Below are 24,720 nucleotides of genomic sequence, written 5' to 3'. Positions count from 1 at the left end.
CGGCTAAATGTAAATGAGAAATATTTAGTAAAATGCAATTTGTTATTAAAAATGTCATATATTAAAATGAAATGTCATATTAAATGTAGTTGGGAAATAATATCAGAAATGAAAATCTAGTCCACTGGCAATGCGTGCATATGTTGTTCTGCATTCATAGGTTCGAAACCCATTTGTAACATTTAACATTCACTTGAATGGCCACTATGAAGGCTGACTAAGTAAAGTAGGTGTTGACGTGTATTTGATATCAATCTGGTGATGACACAAAAAAAAATGCTAACGTGGGGACCCAGAGAGTGTCATGCGAGCGTTTTCTAATAGGCTCATATATATAAAGAGAGATTGATAAATTAAAAATAAATAAAAATTAATGTGAATAATATATTAAAATGATTGTACTATTATTGTTTTTTGTAGTTTTTTTAGACACTTATAAATAAATACGGTATGTAAAAATATCGTATTTTTAGAAAACATATATAACATTGTTATATTCTAACGGGGAAAATACATAAAAAGGTAATCATTTTACTCAAAATTCCTAATTAAGGGAACCTATTTAGGTTTTGACTATTAAAAGGACTTGGTTTTAAAAAAGTTTTCAATAAAGGTAATATTGTTAGTTTTTAACGCTAAATTTCCGTTAACTATTAATGTGACATGCCACGTCGTTAAAATGTCTACATGGACTTCTGAGTTAGCGTATATAGTGTCACAAATATCAAAATATATTTTTTCATTCTTCGGGCCAAAAACCTTAAAGATCTGAATCAAAAACATTTATATCGAAACAAATAAAAATCAAGAATCTCATATGTACTTAAAGATCTATATAACTATGTCTTGTCTACCTAAAACCTATTTACATCCAAATAAAAATGGTGGTGGTCAAAGGTGGTAATGGTGGTGGTCGGTGCCGGCGGTCCTGACCGTGAGGGGATTCGTTGATGGCAAAACACAAATATAAGATGATTCAAGCTCTTTGTCCCATTTTCCCAATCTCCAATTTGATAATTACTATAAACATTTATAGAGATTGATATTTATTACTTGCTGAAGCATTATTACTTCTAGTTTGATAATTATGATTAACATTCATAGAGATCGAAAATGAAGTTTTGGTTCAGGCAGCCATGTACCTTAGGTTTCTTTATCACGATCTCATTGTTGGATGTGTTTTTCTATTGTTTAAAATTTGCAATATTCTTGTTTTTCTTGTTTAATAGTTTGGTAATTGTGGTTGAAGCAGCCATATAGGTTCGGTGTATTATGTATGTGTGTTTATCGTTAATAAGACAATGATAATTATCGACATGAAGCTCAAATATTGAAGCAATCATGTATCTAAATCAGAAATGTAGAAGACGGTTGCCGGAATTCATGCCGCAGATATATTGGTGAAGATGAAGATGGCGTGTAAAACCATGTCAGTCCACGTGGAAATTTTAACGACATGGCATGTCACGTTAACAATTAACGAAGATCTAGCCTTAAACACTAACGATATTACCTTTATTTAAAATTTTTTCAAACTAAATCCTTTTAATAGTCAAAATCTAAATAGGTTCCTTTAATTATGAATTTTAAGTAAAAATGTTACCTTTTTATTTATTTTTCCCTATTCTAATTGAAATATTTAAGATATATTTCATCTATTAATAAGAGTATATTTCTAATAGTTTAAAAAAGAATATGATACACTATGTGTAATAATAAAACAAATAAAATGATAATGATCTATTTTGATTTTTTAATATTCAAATATTGTTAACTATGTCAGAGTTTACAACTTCAATGAACATATTATGATTTTCGTATATTAAAATATCTCTAAGTGTGTCAGGGTAAAAAATATCGATGGGCATATTTTAAAAAATATTTAAATATAAAAGTCAAAGTTTTAATATATATATATTAAAATGTTACTAAAAAAACATAGTATACTAAATTTGAAACCATAATAAAATAACATCTAATACTGAAAATGACGTAACTCTCGTGTAACCACGGACCTAAATTCTAATGTTTAATCTAAAATATAAGAATTTGTCACTTTGTAATAATTTTTTTCTTTGATATTATATAAATATATGTATATTCCCTTATTTCTATTATTATAAAAATATAACATAAAAACTATTATCATTTGAGAAAATATTTTTAAAATGTAATCATTATTTGATTTATTGGGAAAGACGGATAAACAACATTGAATTTGATGTTTGTTTTTATATTAAAACTCACAATTTTACATATAGGAATTTGTAAAGTACATATAGCATTGAATAGAAAACAAAACACCAAGTTCCCGTTAGATGAGTTGGAAAAGACATGTGCCTCCTTGCTATAAGGCCTAGGTTCAATTCCTGGCACAAACATTTATTTTTAAAAAAATACATGACACTCTTAGATACCTGTGTGGAGGTCTACTAAGCAAAGTAGGCGCATACGTGGTTGTTGACGTGTCTCCTGGATCGATATGGTGACGACACGTAGGGAAATGCTGATGTGGCGGACTTAGGGACCGCCACGTGAGCACTTTGAGATAGACTTTTATATATATATATATATATATAGATATTTAGAAGGTAATTAAGTGTTAAAAACAACCTAAAGGGCTATAGTTAAAAAAAACCCATATGTTTATGATAAGAACTAAGACGGGAACAAGGCACAAATCCGTGCATACAAATGTACGGATTGGTTAGATATATATTTTGAATTCCAGCTGATACATTTTAGAAAATAATATGAAAAGTGTGTATATTTTTACTTAATTAATCATCGTGATATTGATTTGAACTTGCAAATATTATCAGGGCTCTTGCAATTTGAAGTTCAAGGTAGGTTATGTAAATTACATGTTTGTAATACACATAATTTACATCTTACTTTAGCATTTTCCTAATATTAACAGTGTATTTCTATTTCCCTTCTTAAAAACAAATGTTAACTTGTATTTTTTTTGTAATATGGAGTCCTATCACATATCATAGTATAATATCCAAACGAATAGTTACAATCCTATATTCCTATCACTTTTTACTTTTGAAGAATTTCACTAGCTTCAATCATATCGTGTCGATCTCATTATCAATTAAGTATTGTACTAGACTCTATGGGCCATTGGGCCATGGTCAATGTTTCTAATCTTTTTATAGAGTGCTAGACCAGATAGACAAATGGGCCAGTGGCCGAAACAATGGAGCCCAATGATATTGGATTTTGCATCACTTATATTAAATCTCAACTTAACAGAGGTGAAATCCTCAAATCCATACCTCTTACTTTTAATCAATGGTTTAATGACTTATTGTTAAAGTTTTTAATCTTAAGAATATTCATTTGGATTTGAGTCTTATTTTTTATACTTGTGGGGTGAATTAATAGGAATATTTTAAATATAACAATAGAACAATATGATAAAAAACATGACAAATGGTTATTTCACCTTGACTCCTTTCAATGACAATATATTCCCGTCAAAAATAGAGTGACTAAAAGACAATATGGTCCCTAAATATTTCTCTCTCTGCCTCTCCTTTCATTTTTCTCTATTTTTACAGATTTCAGTTTGTCAGAATTATAACACTCGCTAGAATTAATCAGAAATTTCAAACTTCAGAGTCAAAAACATAAATAAAAACGAGCATGATACCCGCGTAATGTGGCGGCGAGCCGACGATGACGGTGGTGGTGACATCTATTGGTGTAGGTAAAAGTATTTGATTTAAAGAGGTTAGTAGAGATATCTTCATATATATTAGAAGAAAACTGACCTAATCTCAACTAACTAATCATAATCTTTAATTTTTCAAAATTAATTAAATCAACACATTTCTAAATTAAATTACACTTTTTGGTTTTCCATCACCAGTTTACACTTTAACCCTATTTAGAAATAATCAATTTACACTTATTGGTTTTCGATTAGTAGTTTACACTTTTACCCTATTTAAAAATAATCAATTTATACTTTTTGGTTTTTCATCACGAATTTACACTTTCCAATTTAAATATAATTAATACTTTACTGCATAGTGTCTATCTAATAAAAAAAAATCTAAAGGTTAGAGAGGTTATTACATTTAAATTAATCCGAATTAATAATTATATCGTTATTTTATACTTTACTTAATAATGTCAATCTAATAAAAAAGATATATCTAAAAGTTAGAGAGGTAACAACATTTAAATTAATCCGAATTAATAGTTTTATCATTATTTTATTTTATATTATTTTTATGTAATTCAAAACTTTCATGAAATATAAATACCACAACATAACTATAAGCAATTTATTTAAATGTATTGTTAAGAAAACAAATACAACACCAAGTTTTGACATGATATTGATAAACGAATAAGTTAAACGTTTTGTCAATGTTCTTGATTATATTTTGGTACTTTGATTTTCATTACATTATTTATATTTGAATTACCGATTTGTTTTTTTTTATAATTTTAATTACACTCTTTATATTTAAATTTACTGGTTTCTTTTTTTTATATCTTATTTCGAATTACATATATTTAATTTATATTTGATATGTCTTAAACAATCCGTGTATTTGACACGAGTCTAAAATCAAGTTTTATAGTATAATGAACTAATGGTATAATTTAATATTAAGAGTTGATAATAATTTAATTTATTAAGGGTACTTTGGTCAATTCGCATGTCTTATTTTTGTAAACTTTTCTTATAATCTTTATATATATAATGGGCAATGGGAATATGAGGTTGTCCCCCACCTAACCTTAGGTGTGGAACAGCCCAAAACGACGTCGTTTGGCTTAAATACATAAAAGTCATGCCTCTTTTTCATTTTTTTAACAAAAGATCAAAATCACACTTTACCTTTTTCTTTCATCTTCCTGATCTAAACCCTCATCTAAATCAATGTGCGATCTTCCTTTTCAATCTCCAAAATCAATATTTCTATTTTTCTTATAATCCTAATCAAAAGATTGTTACAGGTATGCTTTTTATTAATTTATTCTTTTAGTTTTATTCTTTTAACTTCTTGATTTTAATTCTACATATTGTAAAGACATAATTATATTCGTAGTGTCAATAAGATAATAACTTTACATTTTAATGCTCATTTTAGTTTCTTTAATATAAGCATATCTCATTTTATACAGAACATGGATAAATCAATGGATTTGGGAATTACTGTTGTAGAGGATGAACCTTGCAAAACACTTTTAATAAATGATATTAATGCAAATGGGTATTTAGTTGGTTCTGACTTTGAAAGTGAAGTAAGGGATGATGTCGATGATAATGGTGTAATGGGAATGGTTTTTGATTCACCTGAAGATGCATATGCATTCTATAATCAGTATGCCCTGTTACATGGATTTGGTATACGCATTTATGATTCTTATAAAAATAGGGTTACAAACGAGATGTATCGAAGGATTTATGTGTGCAACAAAGAAGGCTTTAAAAAGACAAAAGGTGAAACTTCTAAAGGGAATTTTAAGTCTCGTAGGGATACAAGAACCGGTTGTGATACAAAATTTCGGATATCAAAGCGCAAAGATGGAAAATGGTTTGTAGATATTTTTAGTGATGAACACAATCACGAACTCACCATGTCCTCGAACAAAGTAATGCAACACCGCTCTCATGGGAAGCTTCATCGCACCTTGGCTTGTAAAACTCTTATGACAGAACTTAGCCAATCTGGATTGAGACCTTGCAATATCAGAAGGGTCATAAATACCATGAAAAGTCCACATGAAAATGAGGTTACTTCAAAACAGTGTATTGATGTCTTAGCCGAGAGTCGAAAACAATACATAGGTAAGGAGTTTTATGGGGTTATAAAATTTTTTCAAGAAAAAAGTGCAAAAGATCCGAATCTACATTTTATTGTTGACTTATGTGAGGACGGGTCTCCTAGAAATCTTTTCTCGTTTGATGGAAGGTCTAGGGATTCATATATAAACTTTCGAGATGTTGTCGTGTTTGATGTGACATACATGACTAACAGATTTAAGTTGCCGTTTGCTCCATTTATCGGAGTGAATCATCATGGTCAATCTATTATTTTTGGCGGTGCATTATTGGAGAATGAAAAACAAGAAACTTTTGAATGGTTATTTTAGCAGTTCTCAAAATGCATGTTTGACAAGCATCCGTTTGCAATAATTACGGATCAAGATAAAGCTATTGTGAATGCCATCAAAAAAGAATTTCCAAACACTCGACATCGTTATTGTTCATGGCACATCAACAAACATGAGCTTGAACATCTTCCATCCCTTAAAGCCCGTTATCCCGGTATTGAAGAATTTTATAGAGAATGGGTAAAGAATGACACTGTTGAAGAGTTTGAAACTAGGTGGAAAGTTATGAGTTGTCAATATAAGTTTGAAAGTAGAAGTTGGATAATGGATATGTATACACAACGTCATCATTGGGCCGAAGTCTTTTTAAAAGATTGTTTTTTTGCTGGTATGACAACTAGTGGGAGAAGCGACAGTATTCATTCTTTTTTTGATGGATATGTTACTTCAAATACCATGTTGAATGAGTTTGTAGTCCAGTATGACAACGCTGTTAAGAGTCGAAGAAAGGCCGAAGAAGATGAAGATTTCAGGACCATAAACTCTAGGCCAGTTCTGTCATCTCTAAATCCAATAGAAGCAAAAGCAGGCACACGCTATACTAGTAATATATTTGAAGATTTTCAAAAAGAATGGATACAAGCGACTAACAATTTAACTCATGAAACTTTGACTAAAAATGTTGAAGAGATCATATATAAGGTTGGCCAACTGGATATTGAGAAAAGGTATTAGAGGACGGTTACTTTTCGTCTTTCAAGTAAAGTAGATGTCACATGTTTATGTGCCAAGTTTGAAACTTATGGAATGTTGTGTAAGCATATCTTATATGTGTTAAAGAAGAAACATATTGAAACACTTCCGGATCATTATATTTTGCCTAGGTGGACACTTGATACCAGGTACAAGGAGGATAGTTGTAGCATCAGAATGGAAGATATAGATGGGGAAAGTGCAGTTAGCGCCTTAACGTTATGGTGTGTTAAATCAAACTCTATGTGAAAGCAACTGAACAAGCAAAAGACTCTCTATCTGAGATAAAGAAACTAAATACTTTGTTGCTGAATTTTCTGGAAGCACAAACAAAGCGAAAAGTGTCCAAAGAGACTGATAACCGACCCCAAGATTCTAATGTGGAGATTTCAGTAGTAGACATGATGCCTCAAATATCTATTCAGGATACCTCTCTTCCGGCTGTTACTAAAGGCCGTCCTAGAAAAGCATGTAGAATCAAATCATCTTTGGAAGCACCTAAAAAGAAAACTTGTTACTTTTGTGTTGATGATATTTGTATTCTAACACTATTTTATTTGTATCAGGCGGATGATGCATTGCTACAAAAAAAGGGAAGGATGGCATGCTAATGAGCTTGGAGCAGTTTTTAAAGATCACACTTTATGGCGCTTCAGTAGTTTTTAATGATCACATTCAATCGTAATTGCAAATTATATGTGTATCTGCTACATTTAACTAGATCAGAAGGCCATATGTGAATCTGTCATATTTTTGTATTGCTATTGTAATTATATGTGTTAATGCTATCTTTCAAGCCTTTATATTAATCATTTATAGAGTTGTTAACCCATCTATGATTTCAAACGCCGTAACTATATTGCCCTGAACACCAACATACAATAGAAAATGCAATTGGAAATGACTGATTTTATGTCCATGTAACAAAGAGAAATAAACAACATAAAAGGATACTATACAACATAAATGATAAAAGCATTTCATCACAAATTCAGTATCAATAGCAAGAATCTTTATTTCATTTAAACAAAGTGATCAAAGTCACCTATTATACAAAGAATCAATGACCCTTGTGTGTATGTTCATTGTGACATTTAATTAAACACTTGGTAGATATCTAATGAAATACTCAAGACATAAACACCCAATGACATCTCAAATCTTCCATATATCAACCTTCTATTGAGCCAATTTCATCAAACACACGCCTTGTTTTATCTTCAAACACTCCATATATCTTGATAGTTAATTCACCCCAGCTTCAAATTCATTGATATCAGTTTACTTTTGCTCAACAACAATGAATACAAGCTTCTAATCAAGATACAAATAATAACTTTCACAAACCTGAGTTATTTCAAGAGTTTGAGTGAGAACCAAAATCAAGAAGAAAAAAATACATTAAATGAATTTAAAAAAAAAACATATCCTTAGATCAAAAGAGAAATTAAAAGAATAAATTAATAAAAAACATACCTGTAGCAATCTTTTGATTAGGATTATAAGATTGATTTTGGAGATTGAAAAGGAAGATCGCACATTGATTTAATTTAGGGTTTAGATCAAGAAGATGAAAGAAAAAGGTAAAGTGTGATTTTGATCTTTTGTTAAAAATGAAAAAGAGGCATGACTTTTATGTATTTAAGCCAAACGACGTCGTTTTGAGCTGTTCCACACCTAAGGTAAGGTGGGGGACAGCCTCATCTTCCCATTGCCCATATATAATAATAAAAATAAAAATAGGAACCATTGTCTTGGCCTCTATACGTTGCAATTGTCTAGTAATTAAAAATTAGAAAAGAGGGGGAAAAAAGTGATTGATTGATTTGATTTTAATGTGAGTTTTTGTGTACATCTTTAGTTCATCTGGGCTTATGCTCTTCTATTGTGTGTGTGTATGTTTCTTTTTAAAATATTTATTTTTCTATTGTTATTCTAGTATGTTTTTTTTTTTGAACCTTTTTGGTCAGAAGTATCCTTTGTGTTAAAGAAACATACCAAAAATTATAAGGATTTTTTTTGTTCTTTTAGATAAACGGGTAAAAGAATGAGGAGAGGTTAAAAAGTGAGTCTTTGACTCAGATGTGTATGGTCTAACCGGGGAATCCCTGTAACTGTTTCTGAATCTTTTTCTCTGGCCATCCTAAGATGTTTATCTGTTGAGGTTGGAACCTGACAATGTGAGGAGATTCTGACATCTAAGCTAATTAATGTAATGTTTTACATAAGTGAATAGGATTATTTAACTACAGTAGAATCTTAAAAAGTTCAATGGTTTAACTACAGTACCCAAACCCGAATTCTTGACCCGTTTTTTTAAATGACCCGCTTTGACCCTACCCGTTCTGACCCGTTAACGAAACCCGCCCGACCCTCCCGTTGTGTGGGGCCTAGTTATATATGAAAAAAAGGCAAGTTCGTAAAACACAAAATGATGAGTAGGCTGTTGTTTTAATTAAAATCGCTTAAAGAAAATAAAAATCAGGAGCTATATTGTTAATAAGTATTGTTTCCAATGCTTGCTTGACTTTTAATAATGTTCATTGTGGGAGTTGATAATAAGTGAAGTTCATGAAACATGTTAGCTTTCTGTATGTTTATTACAGAAATTGATTGATGTTATTAAGTTTGTACTTATGAGATGTTTCGATAAAAATATTTCTATGGCAGGGAAAAACATTCATGGGGAAAGATAAGAGAAGTGTTTCAAAGCCTAACCTAATCACTATGCTAAAAACTAATTACAAACAATTTGATATCCGTTACAAGAATTGGCTTGTCAAACTGCCATTGCCCGTTGAGGTTGCTATTGTAACGGTCACTACCGGGGCCACTAGTGGCATCGTCAGTCTCATTTGGGGAACTCTTCCCTTTTATCTCCGCTCCAAGTTTTCTATCTTCCCTTTGCGACTCACCCCTCTTAATTTAGATACTATTTCCAAGTGTGTCCTCTCTACTTTTGCCCCTCCACTAACAATCACCCCTGTTAACCTTTCTCTCCAAAAAGCAAAGGTGACTTAATATCTTACCTTCTATGATTGTTTAACTTAGAATGTTCTTATTTTCATGAATATCTGCATCATGTAAGTACAGGTACCAGCTTGTTGGTTATGGCTACATAAACTGTTCTTGTTGTTGTATGTATTTACAGCCATTTTCTATCCCAGTAAGGCGCTTGACAGAGGCTCGTAATTTGGCTGTTTTAGCGGGTGTGCGTGCAGGAGTAGCTTGTGCAATGAAAAGATTCAAAGGAAAGGAGGATGCAGAGACAAAGTTAGCACGTTCTTACCGCTGTTTATGGGATTTTAATGACTAATATCACATTAGTTTCTTGAAACAGATTTTGTGTCCATACTGTTTGACTGTTTACATGCATCAGAGAGATTTGCATTGACTTGAGTCTTGAGATGGATGTTTAGAAGATAGGGAATTAAATCTGTTTTTGGTTTGATTTTGACTCATCTATATATACATTATTTCAGTATGGTGGCCGGGTTTGCTGCTGGGGTCATGTTGTCATTGGTTTGTGGCAATCAGCCTGTGAGAGTAATCTCTTATGGTGTTTTAGGTGCTCTCACAAATTGGGGAATTTTTAAGGTGATTATGGGCTTCTTCCTTCATCTTTCTTAGAAAATATGTTCAATGTGACAGTTTTGATCGATTTACCAATGACTTAGTTGATATTTGTTATAGTTTATATCCAACTATTTATCATTCTTGTAACAAAAGAAAAGCAGAAACAGCTGGATTTGTTTCAGCCCGTACTAAAAGTTTACTCTTATTGACTCGACTCTGTGTGCAGGCTGCGGAGAATGTATCACAGGCACTAGCTGATAAAGTTTTGCAGTCACAAGCTGAAGATTTGTCGTACAAGAATGTTAGAGGCATGCTTTCTAGTCTTGGCCTTGATCATTACGAAAAGAACTTCAAACATGGCCTGTTCACAGACAAAACTCTCCCATTGCTTACTGATAGGTAATTAGTAAATAATACTCATTAGTTTCTTTTATTTGTTTCTGTTATTATATGATTGTCTTTGATTATTGTGATAAATATATACTATCAAGCAGCCATTTGCAAGAGGTTAAAATCCCACCCGGGCCAAGAGTGCTTATACTTGATTACATCAAGAGGTGAGAATCTTGCATAGCCGTTCAAATATCTATTAGTGTTTAGGTTAATTTGTACCTTGATATCGGTCTTACTCTTTTCATTTTTGCTTATGAATGGAGAAGAAGGTGTAGCAAGATGTTTCGAGGTGGCCATATAGCTGATTGAGATCTTATTCAGCTTCTCTTCGGGCCAGTTCGTTTTTGGGGGTATAAAGTAGAATGGTATAGATTGCAGATACAACATATGCCAAAGTGAATTACATCTTTTTGAGTATCGTATCACTTAGCATGTAACCAATTTCATATGAGATTTGAGAAGTAGGAACCTGTTTACTTTTGTTTGACAACAAAAGAAGCTTTTGAGAAGTATGACGTACTCCTTACCAGTTCATCCAAGTAATGAGAATGCATATATCTGTTGTCATTTCAGTTCATTAACGTGCTTAATCTACTTTGTCTTTTTTGAAAAAAATTAGTCAATTACTTTAGCTAAATCACAAATATTGTTATACAAATTAGAAACTGTTAGCGGTGAGTTATTAAGCAGTTCTGTACTTGTATAAACGTATAATTGTCTAGATCTCACTTCTTTTTAGTCTCACCTCCGGCAGGATTGGGTAATGTTGCATTTAGTACCTAGAACTGATATTACGTCCAAGGTTTATTTTCTTTCATAACTTTGCCATTTATTCTTCTTGTTATTTAAAATTATGTATAATTGGATTAATTCTTCCAGCCGTGTCCACTTCATCTGTTGTGTTATCGCTATATTGCTCACTTTGCATCATGTAAAGCTGATCTTTTGCGCCTTGTCAAATTTTCATGTGAAACTTTGGCTTTGAAGGTGAAAAATGTACCTTAGCTGTTTTGATGGCATGTTTGTGAACTTATGCTACTTGTTCAGTTCCAAGATTGCTTCAGTTAAGTATGATATTTCATGCTTGATGAAATCAACAGAAATAATCTGCGAATTACTCGCAAGTTTTATTCTGGGAACATAGAAACTCGAATGGCTTTTTAATTGTATTGGGAATCCTCACAAATGTTCATGCATCTTCCTTGAATGTTTATAAGCATTTTCAAACACTCCTTAAAATGTACAATCTATTTCCATTTGGGATTAAAATTAATACTCGTCATTGATGATGGTTTTCAACAGTTTGTTGCTATTTTGCCATAGAAATTTCTAAAGGTGGTGTGCCATATAATGATTTTTACAGTGACTTAACTTTTAAGTACTGGCCATGGGTCTAGTAAGCATGGCTTTTAAAACCCGGACAACTTGAAAGATTCATAAGCGAAAAGTTGTATCAATTATCATATAAACTTTGTATATATATGATCAATATAATATAGTTGGGTAACTTTAATATTCATGTTTAATTGAATATAAACTATGTGATTTAAAAATGTAAACTTGAATATTGCACATTTTCCTTTAGGCAAAGAAGGGGAGTCAATATATCCAATGGTCAGTTTGGCAGAAATCTGAATCTTGTTTCCAAAAGAAGTGACACTTTCCACGATTTTTTAACAAAGTATGTATGGTTACATATTTTTTTGTTAGTAGCTAGGTACTCGAGTGTTATCTTGATGTTTCATCCTGTCACTTTTGTTAGACCTGTTGATAAAGATTTTCTCATTTTAATCATTATATTATATTATATTTTTATATTATTATTTTTTAACAACAATGGTGATTGGACTCAAATCTCACAACCATTATGGAGAAAACCAGCTAAATGTTAGATAAAACTCACATGTCTCACATCATTGAAAAAGACTTCTCAATAAGCATTTCATAGGTGTTGAACCCGTGACCATGAAAGATCTAAGAGACATTAAATGTCCATTTGGGCTTTTATTATTTATAAATCATTATATTTTAATCTTTGAAAATAAAAAAAATAAAAAATTACCAAATATATTGATCTACGTGATTAGTACGTATTAGAAAAAAAGGCAGCAACCACAAAAGTCTCATATGTAGGGTTTTAGGGCATAATACTTCACTGTACCCGTACGTTGCCGCAGGGTACAATTTTTATACGATAAAGTTTTGGACCCAAATTTATGTCAAATGTTCGAGCTCAAAATTTTAAAAAGATAATTAAATATGTAGCAATAACAATAAAAAATGTAAAAAGAGTAATAAGATGTATAAAAACGTAAACAATAACTATATTAATGATCTCATCTATACTACTTTATTAATAGAAGAGTTAATTTCATTGTATACCCCTAGGATATGTCAAATTTTCTAGTTTCATCCCTTTTGTTTTTTTGTAATATTACATATCCATGTAGTGATTTTTTGTAGCGTTACATATCTCTCATCTCAATAGACATTAATGTATCTTTGTTAACGTTTACATGTGCATCACACATGAGAATATTTTAATCTTTTAAACCTCTTATCTTATTCTCCTAATACATATATACATCTAGATCATATATATCTATGGGAAAAGTTATTTTAGGGACCATTAGGGACTCGTATTTTTTGTAACATATATACCACCATGATCATCTCGACCACCACCATGATCATCTCCAACCACTACCATGATTTTTTTGCGACGGGCCCACCGGAAAATCATGTGTAAGTTTACACATGATTTTCCGGCGGACCCGTTACTTACACATGATTTTCCGGCGGGCCCGTCGCCGGAAAGTTTTAGTGTTTTTACAAAAAAGTCTTGTATATCGTAGTAGATGATGATGGTGATGTGTAAGTTACAAAAAACACGAGTCCCTAATGGTCCATAAACTAAGGAGTCCCTAAAATAAATTTCGGTTACATTAACGTCTGTTAGGACGAGGGATATGTAATAATACAAAAAATCATCACAGGGTATGTAATGATATAGAAAAAATAAAAAAGGTGAAACTTGAAAATTTGGCATACCCCAAGGGTATATAATAAAATTAACTCTTAGTAAAAAAACATTAGCCCCATAATATTAGAACTAATTGAAAAAAAAATTAGTTGCAAATGGATGAGTGTACCCATATTGAATCACATTAGGAAAAAAATTATAAGAAATTACCACAATTGCCACAATAAAATAATTAATATTCTAAACACTTATCATTCTAATTTATATATATTACATTTATATTAAGGGAAAAATCCATAAAAAGGTAATTTATTTACACAAATTTCCTATTAAAGGTAACCTATTTTGTTTTCGTCTATTTAAAGGACCTTATTTCCAAAAGTTTCCTAACAAAGGGTATCTCGTTAGTTTTTGACAGACGACGCCCGTTAAGTGTCACGTCACCGATGTCACATCATCAATTTTGCTGACGTGATAGTTGACTTTGACTGACTTTTATAGCAAAAATGATGATGTGGCATCAGTGACGTGGCAAAACTGATGACGTGGTGACGTGGCATTTAATGGGCGTTATCTGTCAAAAACTAACGAGATACACTTTATTAGGAAAACTTTAAAAATAGGGTCCTTTAAATAGACGAAAACAAAATAGGTTACCTTTAATAAGAAAATTGTGTAAATAGTAGTGGTGGAGCCACTTTAGGAAGAGAGCGGGCCATGGCCCATCCCAAACACGCTAGTGACTTTGATATATTATACATGTGCTTGTGTAATTTTACTCTATCCGTTCTTTTGGTCCATCCCATTTAAAATTTCCAAAAACTGAAAGTCTGAAACTATCAAAATGTTTAAACAAGTCAAAATGTTTACACTGTATTTTGGCTTTTTTTTTATTTTTTTATATGCAATGAGCTACTATTAACTTGTTTAGAGATTCCGATAAAACTTGTATTATATCTCATTAGATATTTATCTAAAAGTAGACTCTACTATATGCATTGTAGCGCGTTTGATATGTTTAACAAATTACAGAATTGAATGAGAATTTAGGGAAATGACTAACTAATCTATATCTATACTCCTTATTAAAAAGAATAGACCCCCTGTTAAAAGTTACAAGGGGTAAAATGTCAGAATTACCCTCCATTTAAACAATACCTCTTAAATACGATACAACCCCACTCTAAATGAAACAAAAACATCATTAGTCCCCCAACCTTTAAAATAACTATACTAACTATTATATTAATTAGATTTACATAATAGCCTACACTACTCGTCGTCACCACCGTCAGTCCCCACCGCCGCCGCATTTGCGCGGGTACCATGCCAGTGTCTCTAAAGTTTCTCATTTTTATCTATACTCCTTATTAAAAAGAATAGACCCCCTGTTGAAAGTTACAGGGGAGAAAATGTCAGAATTGCCCTCCATTAAAACAATACCTCCTAAATACGATACAACCCCACTCTAAATGAAACAAAAGCACCATTAGTCCCCCAACCTTTAAAATAACTATACTAACCATTATATTAATTAGATTTACATAATAGCCCACACTACTCGTCGTCACCACCGTCAGTCGCCACTGCCGCCCGTCACCATCGCATTGTGGCCACCGCCGCCGCATTTGCGCAGGTACCATGCTAGTGTCTTTAAAGTTTATCTCATTTTTTAAAAAATTTTTAATTAATGTAATTTATAAGTTCTCATTATTTTCAATACTTTCTATAATTTATCTATCGTAAATATGTCATTGTTCTATAATATTTTATGTTTAGAGCATCATAATAAACTATGTGCTTCAGGTTTTTTAGATTGTTTTTTTTTTTTTGTTTCCTAGTGCTAATTACAAGTTTATCTCTTGCAATCATATGGTTGACTTGTTAACGTGTTTCAATTCTTTCTAGGTGTTGTAGCTAAATTGTTGTAATGATGTTTTCTTAGCTTCTGTAATGTTGTTGTTTTGATAATTGTTTTGCAATATGTTATATTATTGTTATCTGTAACTCTGTAAGCTATATGTACATTACTTATAAACTAAATTGATGTTTTGTCATCGTCATTGTTTGGTTGGGGCTCGGGTTAAAGTAACTTGGCCCTTCCTACGTTAAATTTCTGGCTTCGCCACTGGTAAATAGATTACTTTTTATGAAATTTTCCCTTATATTAACTTACACTATTTAACATCCGCCACAACTACTAATAGTCATCGTCATCAATTGCGGCCACTACCTTACCGTTGTACATGCGGCCGTCACTACTATACCGTCATCTTTGCTGTATTGTGCATGTTAGGGGGTGTTTGGTTCAAAGAATTCATAGGAATTCAATGGAATTGGAATCTAAATTCCATTCTTAACTATGTTTGGTTGGGAAAATGATGGAATTGGAATTCAAAATTTTCCTCCAAATTCCATGAAATACAGAACTCAACATTCCTTCAACAAATCCATGGAAAGTTCTCAATTCAATTGGAATTGAAACATTTTGACAAAAAAAACCCCACAAATTATATACAAACCTATTTCCTCTTGAGCTTTGTATATCTGTTAATTGTCACTCTTGTGCCACCACCAACCACCCGACCCATTGACAAGCTACCTCCCTACCACCATGGTAGCCACCGCCAGTGTTTAGAACACCACCACCAACCATCGCCAAAAACCGCCATGGTAGCCACTGGCAACAACCGCCATAGTACCTCCGTCACAACCACTACTAACTAACCGAACCAGTATCTCCGTCAACTGCCGGCAATTTAGAACACCGCCAACAACTGTCATGATAGCCACCGCCGACGTTTAGAACTCCACCACCAATAAAGGACACGAATTTTATGTATAGAAATGAGATTCTTTTGATTAAGAAATGGAAGATTTATGGTTTGGTAGATTTGAGATTTTTTTTTTTTCATATGCTTGTGATTTGTGAGTTGTGACAGTGATTATGCATAGAAGATAGAAATGTGATTTCTTTTTCAATATGAATTATTGGTATTGGTAAAAGTGTGTGATTTATGACCGATAGAGTGATGGGATTGATATTTGAGGGTAATTTTGTCATTTAATGTAATTTACATTTAAAATATTATAACAAATATAATTTAGATTCCATTGAATTCCGTCAACCAAACACAATACAGATTTTAAAATTTTCAGATTCCAATTCCTTTGAATTTCAATTTCTTTAACAGATTCCAAACTGCCCCTTACTTTCTATTTGAAGATAAGGCGTAGCATGCCGTTTTCATTTTAAAATTCAAACACTCACCCACTACTCCCGTGCTCATTTATTCAAAGGGAAGTGATATTCGTACCATTTTTTCTGATTGATATACCACTATATACAAGTTTTACAGCTGATTGTATAAACCAGTATTACACAAGTATGGTACATCAATTAAAACAAATGGTATGAATATCACTTCCCTTATTCAAAGCGTAGTGATTCCACCTACTCTCCTCAAAAAAATATTCAAAAAATAATGCGCCATAGTCTAAATTCAAACTCTTTGGGAGAAAATACGCAGAGATTATCGTGAACTTTCAATACATACAAACATTCAACTCCTTTCTCAAATAACTTTAATATTGCAACTTCAAAATATCACCTGTACCTTCTTGTGCAATTTCTATTATCCACCGGCCAGTAACTATTTTGGATTCTCTGTTATCTACAGGTATATGCGCATAGTTTTCTTTACGGCTAAAACTTTTTTTTTTTTTCTTTTGCAAACTGAGGTGGTTTCATTATTCAGATTCGTTACTTGAGAAGAAAGAGTCTTTTTTAATTTAATATATGCAGCCATTTCAAACCCTTTAGTTTAAATCAAAGATTAACATAATTTTACTTTGCTGCTCATTCAAATATTCGCTGCAGCTGGATGTTCATTTTGAAGTAGAATAATATATAATTCAATGCTTGATTGAAACTTCATATCTACTCTGCTTCACACAGTATAAATCCTTCAATAAAAATCTCCGTATTTCACGTGGTCAGAGGTCCTTATGGAAGAAGTTTTTTACCTTTGGTTATAGGCAAAACTGTCTGAATCTCACTTTGATGTTGTTGAAATTACATTTGTTTAATTAGGTAAGTTGGTGTTGACTTTTGTAAACTACTTTGCAAATCTCTGGTTAGGCACAGAACATTGATTTTCATTTTAAATCAATTCCATACACCATATCTAAATAATTTGGGCCTCCTATTTATTTGATTCTTGTTCAATTTTATGAATTAGGAAAATGTGAAAGCAGTTTATATAGAATCGAATAAAAGATATCTATGGAATTGTGTGAGCAGCAGTCAACTGTTGATATTGAAGATGGTGAAAAATCATCAGAATTGCTCTGGAACAAGGTCTCTTTAGTACAGCCAACTGTTCCAACTGCTGGCGATGCGAGATACCTCACACGGCTTTGGGTTTCTGAAATTGAAGAGCCACTGGAGCAGCTTCACCGACCAAATCAATCTCTATCTATACGCACCGGTATTGCCTGTTTTCATTTACAATTAACCCGGATTACCAATAAATAGAAGCCCGTCATGATTAAAAGAGTTAACTATCTCGGGATGTATGTAACTTGTACACTTTTCATATTGCGTGAAAAAAACTTCCATTTGGTTCATTGTATGTAATTAACTTGTAAAATTGAACAAATTGTGTAAAAAGTCGGCTGCTGACATGGCACCATCCGGCATTTGAGATGTGGCACAATGAGTGACCCCACATCAGCATTCAGCCTGTTGCTTACATGATTTGTTCAATTCTACATTTTTACAAGTTAGTTACATACAATGAACCGAATGAAAGTTTTTTTTTCCCACACAATAAGAAAAGTTTACAAGTTATATACATTCCCAAATACTTAACCCTCATTAAAATGGGTCAAGACACAAAGGTTATAAATATAAATATTACCGTCATAGCTATAAATGTAGAGAAAACAACGGCTATAGTTTCGTATAGGTCTAATTACTCAAATTTCTCATAATCCGAAGCTGATTAAAAAAAGTTAGACTATCTTACATGTGGAAAAAATTTATCAATTTAATCTTCCTTGAATAACGTCACACTCCTGGCATTCTTTGAAGCAAAATCATTGTATATAAATCTGTTAAGTATCTCTTGTGATATGCTATAGAATAATACATTCTCAGTTGCTAATTTGCTATCATTGTAAATCGGTTAAGTATCTCTTGGCAATGTTGTTGACTTCAAGTATAACTTTTACAAGTTAAAAAAACTTATTTCTGACACGGTTACAAAAATAGTTGACAACACTGTAAATTTATTAGTAAAATAGTCTTTGTGTTTTATTCCTAACTTGTTGAAATTTTAACAATATAAAAACTTGGTTTGTTGAATCATGCCCTATTTTTTGTTGTGTTTTCCTTTTAAATACCTACCAGAAGTATTAGTTTTTTTTACAACTAGTTTGGTTGTTTGGTAGGTAGTAGACTGTATGACTTTTGTAGCGTTCCTGATGTGGTTTGTCTGATATTTAGGTTTTGAACCAAGGCCTGAGAAATTTTTCTCTTATCGGGAAATAACTTATAAGATAAGATCTGCATTAAAGCAGTTAACATTCCGTGAGAAGCATGTTCTCATTCAGTTCTGGTCAGCGCGTTCTGTTGGGAAGCACCAACTACTTACAACTGTAGATCAACCATTTGGTCTTGGTATAGTCGTTCAAGAACTTTGTTTATATAGAAGAGAGTCGGAGCATAGTGCATATCTTGTGGACAAAGATCATGAAGAACAAGACAATAATCCTCCTGCTCGAGTATTTAGGCGAGGATTGCCAGAGTGGACTTTTGATATAACTAATTACAACCCAAAAGATTTTCCACAACAAGATTATTTGATTCGTAGAAATCTTTATGGATATATGGCTTTACCAGTGTTTGATTCTACCACAGGGTTATGTGTTGGTGTGCTTGAACTCTTGATGTCTTCCAAGTATATGAGTTACGCTTTTGAGGTTCAACAAATTCACAATGCGCTCAAGGTTTTCTTCTTACCTCTCTAATATGATTAGCTATGTTATCATTATCAGATGTAGTAATTTTATTGAGATAAAAACTCATAAATTTTCTTGACCCAAGTAGATATTTTACAAGACTAGGATAATGCTTTGGTGTATGAAATCTTACACATGTGACATATGTGTAATTTTTGAATAACTAGCTAGGTTTTAAAGTTTTTTTAATGGAAGTAGATTCAGTTTGATATAAAAAGGTACAACTGAATATTTTATAAGAATATAATGACCCCTTCGTGCATTAACCCAAGAAGAATAACATAAAATAGATATTGGAATATAGAAATGTGTGATTCCCATGATTTCACTTTCCGTATCTTAAGGTAGATATCTTACAATGTTTGGTTGATTTATCCTGGGCAAACGCTGGCTACAAAAGTTACCTTACGGAGTGCAAGTGTTAGTGATACATTGGCCACGGTCAAAAAGTGGCGTTGCATTAACTCTACTTTGTCACAAAAAGGTAAATATTTTGATAACTGCCCGTGCATCATGATAGAACTATGATGGTTATCTATATTCTATACTCTATAGGTGTCGCTAAACTCACAGATATAGCCATAACCGTTCACATTTTACTGCTGCCCAGGATTCATGGAATTATATAAAGCACTCTTTCTTACAGCACCCCCCAGCTCATCCAAGAGTTCCTCAATAAAAGATATTGGATTAACATCCTTCACAATAGTTTCATTCAATCTTCTGTAGTCTACACACATCCTCCAAGTACCATCTTTTTTTCTTGACCAACACCACTGGCACCGCAAAGGGACTATGACTGTGCCTAATCACCCTTGAATCTAATAATTCTTTAGTCATATGCTCAATCACATCTTAGGTTTGAGGTCTAAATCAAGCTTCTCATTCTTTAATCTTATTCTATGGTTAGAGTCTCTACTTGAAGATAAACCCTTAGGAACTTAAAAAACATCACCATACATAGCCAATAACCTTTCCAAAGCCTCATTATCCTTACAATCTTTCAATAATGGTTGATACATACTGATACTGTTATCAGTTGATCCCTAAATGTGTAAACAACTCGGCTTGCTTGCACTATATCATTTGGGGAGTACACTAGAAAACTTCTCCATAGTGCAGAATTTGACACCTTGTTGATTCATCCCTTTCAATTCAAAATGTTGTCCCTCAACAGTAAGCTTTATGGTAAGATGCTTGAAATTCCAAATAATGTCATTCAATGTCTCCAACAATTGAACACCAAATACAATGTCATAGCTGGGCAAATTCAAGAGTAACATATATGTTATGAACCAATTTCCTTGCATAACGTGAGTGAAATTTTTGCTTAGTTTGACACAAGCAATATTATTGCCATTTGCCAGCTTGACTTTGACTTCTGGTATATGGAGAATAAGACATCTCAGTTTGATGTCCAATAACTGGTTTGAAATTGTTTGTTGAACGTTGATCGACTATCTACCAAATGAGTAACCCTCTAGTTCACATAAGGCATTAGTAGGTGTAGGTTTAGCAGCATTGATAGTGTACTAGTCATTGATCCCCTCCTTTATACCCATTGCCACTACCAAATACATTAGTTCTACACTTCTACTTGAGAGTTTATTGGACTGATTCTGCAGTTTAGCCAAGGAAAAGGTTTCCCTAAGTGTTTTTGGTATTAACAATTTGATCGGGCACTTAATCTCATGTCTAAGGGCTTTAATGAACAGTCTTATAATATAATCTTAACATAGACTGACCTTGGTTAAAAGCGCATCAAATTCATCAGTGTCCTGTTCACCTTTTCTGAGTTTGAGGTTTTAAGGCTTATTGATCCTCCACCATTGTTGAAGCAAATCTGGCTGTAATAGACCTGAAATAGTCATCTCAATTAATCTCCTCCATTGTTGAAGAGCTCGTCTCTCCATACCTCTGCTTGTTGCCAGAGTCTCATCAGTTGTATAGAAATGTTCACATTTATATAGCAATGAATCCACATTGTCACCACCAAACCTTGGAAACTGCATTTTAGTTAACCTATTATGACTAATTCTCTCACCATCACCTTCACCACTAATTGGCTATGCTATTGCAATTCTCAACTTCTTTGGACATCCTTGGCTGCTTTCAATGAAACTACTGTTTGAGTCGCCAATTGAACCTCCTGTTGGAACGAGAAATCCTTCTTTAAACGCTCCATCAGCAGCCATTGATTAATTGGAAATTTGTGATAGAAATTGTGGCCGGAAACGGAAGCTCGCTGGAGATCGGTGGCTCTGATACCCATATTAGGGAAGAAATGATTTATAATTTAAGAAATTATTTGTGATCCAAATTGTGTATTAGCTTATGCATATTACTCTTTATATAGTAGACTTTGCTACAACAGACGTAACAACCTTCTAACAACTCCAACGACTAGTCGTTAAATGATTTGCACACAATTACACTTACCACCCTTGAAGTGTTGCAGCTTGCTATAACTGGCTATAACTAGTAAAATATGTAACAACAGTATGTATAGGCCACCTTAAATGTTCTTGTTTTATCTATATTTAGTATAATATCTTAGTATCCTATTGGCTTTTCGTAGATGTCACTCTTTTTTTGTGCACAATATATGCAAGCCTTTTTATGGGATCGGATATAGTTGCTTGTGCTTATGAGGTCCCATTTCCAACCTGTCACTTTGCAGACAAAAAATCTGGCGACTCCAGAAGCATTTGATTCTCCTGTGTCAACGGTGAGTTTTACTCTATCACTCTTGTTCAATGATTTGATTATACATTTTCAAGTTATATTTCTTTTTTGCTTTGGTAATCTTATACTAGGACATGGCTTTTATACACAGGTTCTTGATGAACGCAAGCAAAGTGAGTTGTATGTAATTTCCAGTATTCTTCAAACAGTGAGTGACATCCATAGTTTGCCTCTTGCTCAGACATGGGCTATGTCCCCAACTGGTAGTTTTGTTTCCCGTGAAAATGTAATAGAAAAGACTTGTAGTAGTTATGATAGTAGATGCATTGGGAAAGCCTGCATGTCCACAACTGCTCTACCATTTTATGTTCGAGATGTGGGCATGTGGCAGTTTAGGGAAGCATGTAGAGTCCAACACTTGCATAAGTCTCGTGGCATTGTTGGGAGGGCAATGTTAGCCCATGCTTCATGTTATTGTCAAGATGTAACTGCATTAGGTGAAGAGGAATATCCTTTGGTCCACAATGCACGCATGAGTAGGTTAGCAAGTTGCTTAACAGTTTTCTTGCATAGTCTTGTAGGAAATGATGATGGCTATGTGTTGGAGTTTTTCTTGTCAGACAACAAAGATAGTAATCATGTATTAAACTTGGTGCAAACGTTGAAGCAGAAAGTTGAAGCTGTTTCTGGATTGAAATTGGGTGAAACATCAACTATAGAAGGTATTGGAAAGGAGGGCAGTAATCTGTCTTCAAGTATAAATCCTGATACTATCCATATATCCTCATCCACATGGGCTAATACCTCCATATTTGAGAACTCATCAAATTCAGAGTCATTTTTGGCAACTACATCCTATTCTAATGTGAGTACAATGAAAAAGAACGATATCTTCACTGATGCTGGAAAAAATAGTTTTCGGTTGAAACAGGGCAGAAAGAGTAAAATAAACTCACTGACAATGAAGTCACTTGAGCAACAGCTTGGAAAACCAATAGGTCAAGCTGCAAAGAGCCTTGGTGGCAAGTCCTCTTACTATCTATGGATGTTTGAAGTCTTCCATTACTTGAATTTATTATGCATTATCATATTTTTGGTCAATTTTTCTTTTTCAGTTAGTAGGTCCACATTGAAGCGATTTTGTAGGGTGCATGGTATATCCAGTTGGCCAACGCAAACGAGTAGTACCAAGATAGGTTATCTTACAAATTCATACATTTCACAAGAATCATGGCCGGAGAAGCATTTGCAAAGATCTTCAAGCCCGTCTTTTGCTTTATCCGTTGCTGTTTTCGTGGTGCTAGGGGTTAAGCGGTGGAGTTGTTCAAGTAAAAGACATGGTTTTGCAGGCAAGTGGTGGAGTTGTGGCAAACATAGCTATCTACCTTCAAGATCATATTCTATTTACCAAATAACACGACTTGTAGTGGGCTTGATGCGCTGGAGACGTAAAAGTTCAAAAAGGCATGCAATGCCATACAATCCATCTTTGTATCTGAGCATAGGAAATTTAAAACACGAGACAAGTCTGGTAAACAAATATATAAATGTTGATCAGCCACTCTTAGATTCTGGTTTAATTTGTGCATCTTCAAAGCAGAGTGTTGGCACTGGTTTGGATATGGGGCTCGTGTTAACGGTAAAGGCAAGTTTTAATGATGATATGATAAAGTTCCGATTTCCTATTACATCGGGCTTGTTGGAACTTGAGAACGAAGTTGCTCAAAGAGTAAATGTCAAGGGTAAAAAGCTTAGTCTAAAATATAAGGATGAAGACAATGATTTGGTAAGCATTACTTGTGATGCTGACTTGTATACTCTTCCAGAACTTTTGGCTACTAACAGCACCATCAAATTACACGTCCAGGTGGCAGATGATTAATCTCAAGTCTGGACAAGTTGGTTGTTTTGTTTTCTTTCAGGAATTTTAATTCAAGTTTTGAACTTCATGAAAATACTGTTCATTAATCTGTCATTTGGTAAACTAAAAAGGTAATAGTTATATACATATTCTTAAACTTTAAATAGGGTCATCTAATTATAAAGTTGCTCTTAAAATGAGAATCCTCCTAACCTAAAAATCATTTTAAAACCATATGAATATGACACATAAATTTACTTAATCTCTTTCTTAATCTTACCTTTTAATTTTCTACTTGTATGAATTAGGAGGACAACTTAATCTGGACAAAAACATTACTAATAAAATATTTGAATTTGTG

At 32.9% G+C, this 24,720-nt stretch overlaps 4 protein-coding genes across 4 annotated transcripts; all 4 read left to right on the top strand.

The window, feature by feature from the left end:
- The first annotated feature begins 5,154 nt into the window (after positions 1-5,154).
- LOC122587672 (protein FAR1-RELATED SEQUENCE 5-like) lies at positions 5,155-6,123 on the top strand. Its single transcript, XM_043759841.1, has one exon. It carries the CDS (start codon positions 5,155-5,157, stop codon positions 6,121-6,123), a length of 969 nt encoding a protein of 322 aa, XP_043615776.1.
- A 15-nt stretch (positions 6,124-6,138) lies between these two features.
- On the top strand, positions 6,139-7,503 carry LOC122587671 (protein FAR1-RELATED SEQUENCE 5-like). Its single transcript, XM_043759840.1, has 3 exons — positions 6,139-6,812; positions 6,969-7,061; positions 7,404-7,503. Exons 1-3 carry the CDS (start codon positions 6,139-6,141, stop codon positions 7,501-7,503), a joined length of 867 nt encoding a protein of 288 aa, XP_043615775.1.
- A 1,966-nt stretch (positions 7,504-9,469) lies between these two features.
- LOC122587670 (chloroplastic import inner membrane translocase subunit HP30-2-like) lies at positions 9,470-11,349 on the top strand. The gene is made up of 6 exons (XM_043759839.1): positions 9,470-9,849; positions 9,989-10,110; positions 10,320-10,434; positions 10,640-10,812; positions 10,908-10,970; positions 11,073-11,349. The coding sequence occupies exons 1-6, from the start codon at positions 9,520-9,522 to the stop codon at positions 11,113-11,115; spliced, it is 846 nt and encodes a 281-aa protein (XP_043615774.1). The 5' UTR covers positions 9,470-9,519; the 3' UTR covers positions 11,116-11,349.
- A 6,720-nt stretch (positions 11,350-18,069) lies between these two features.
- Positions 18,070-24,523, top strand: LOC122589738 (protein NLP3-like). The gene is made up of 5 exons (XM_043762064.1): positions 18,070-18,250; positions 19,333-19,801; positions 22,494-22,545; positions 22,630-23,520; positions 23,614-24,523. Exons 1-5 carry the CDS (start codon positions 18,075-18,077, stop codon positions 24,378-24,380), a joined length of 2,355 nt encoding a protein of 784 aa, XP_043617999.1. The 5' UTR covers positions 18,070-18,074; the 3' UTR covers positions 24,381-24,523.
- The last annotated feature ends 197 nt before the right edge of the window (positions 24,524-24,720 follow it).

The sequence above is a fragment of the Erigeron canadensis genome, chromosome 2, assembly GCF_010389155.1.
Source record: "Erigeron canadensis isolate Cc75 chromosome 2, C_canadensis_v1, whole genome shotgun sequence".
In the NCBI taxonomy this organism is placed as follows: domain Eukaryota; kingdom Viridiplantae; phylum Streptophyta; class Magnoliopsida; order Asterales; family Asteraceae; genus Erigeron; species Erigeron canadensis.
The sequence above is the reverse complement of the archived record's forward strand: the minus strand, read 5'-3'. Positions and strand labels throughout refer to the sequence as shown.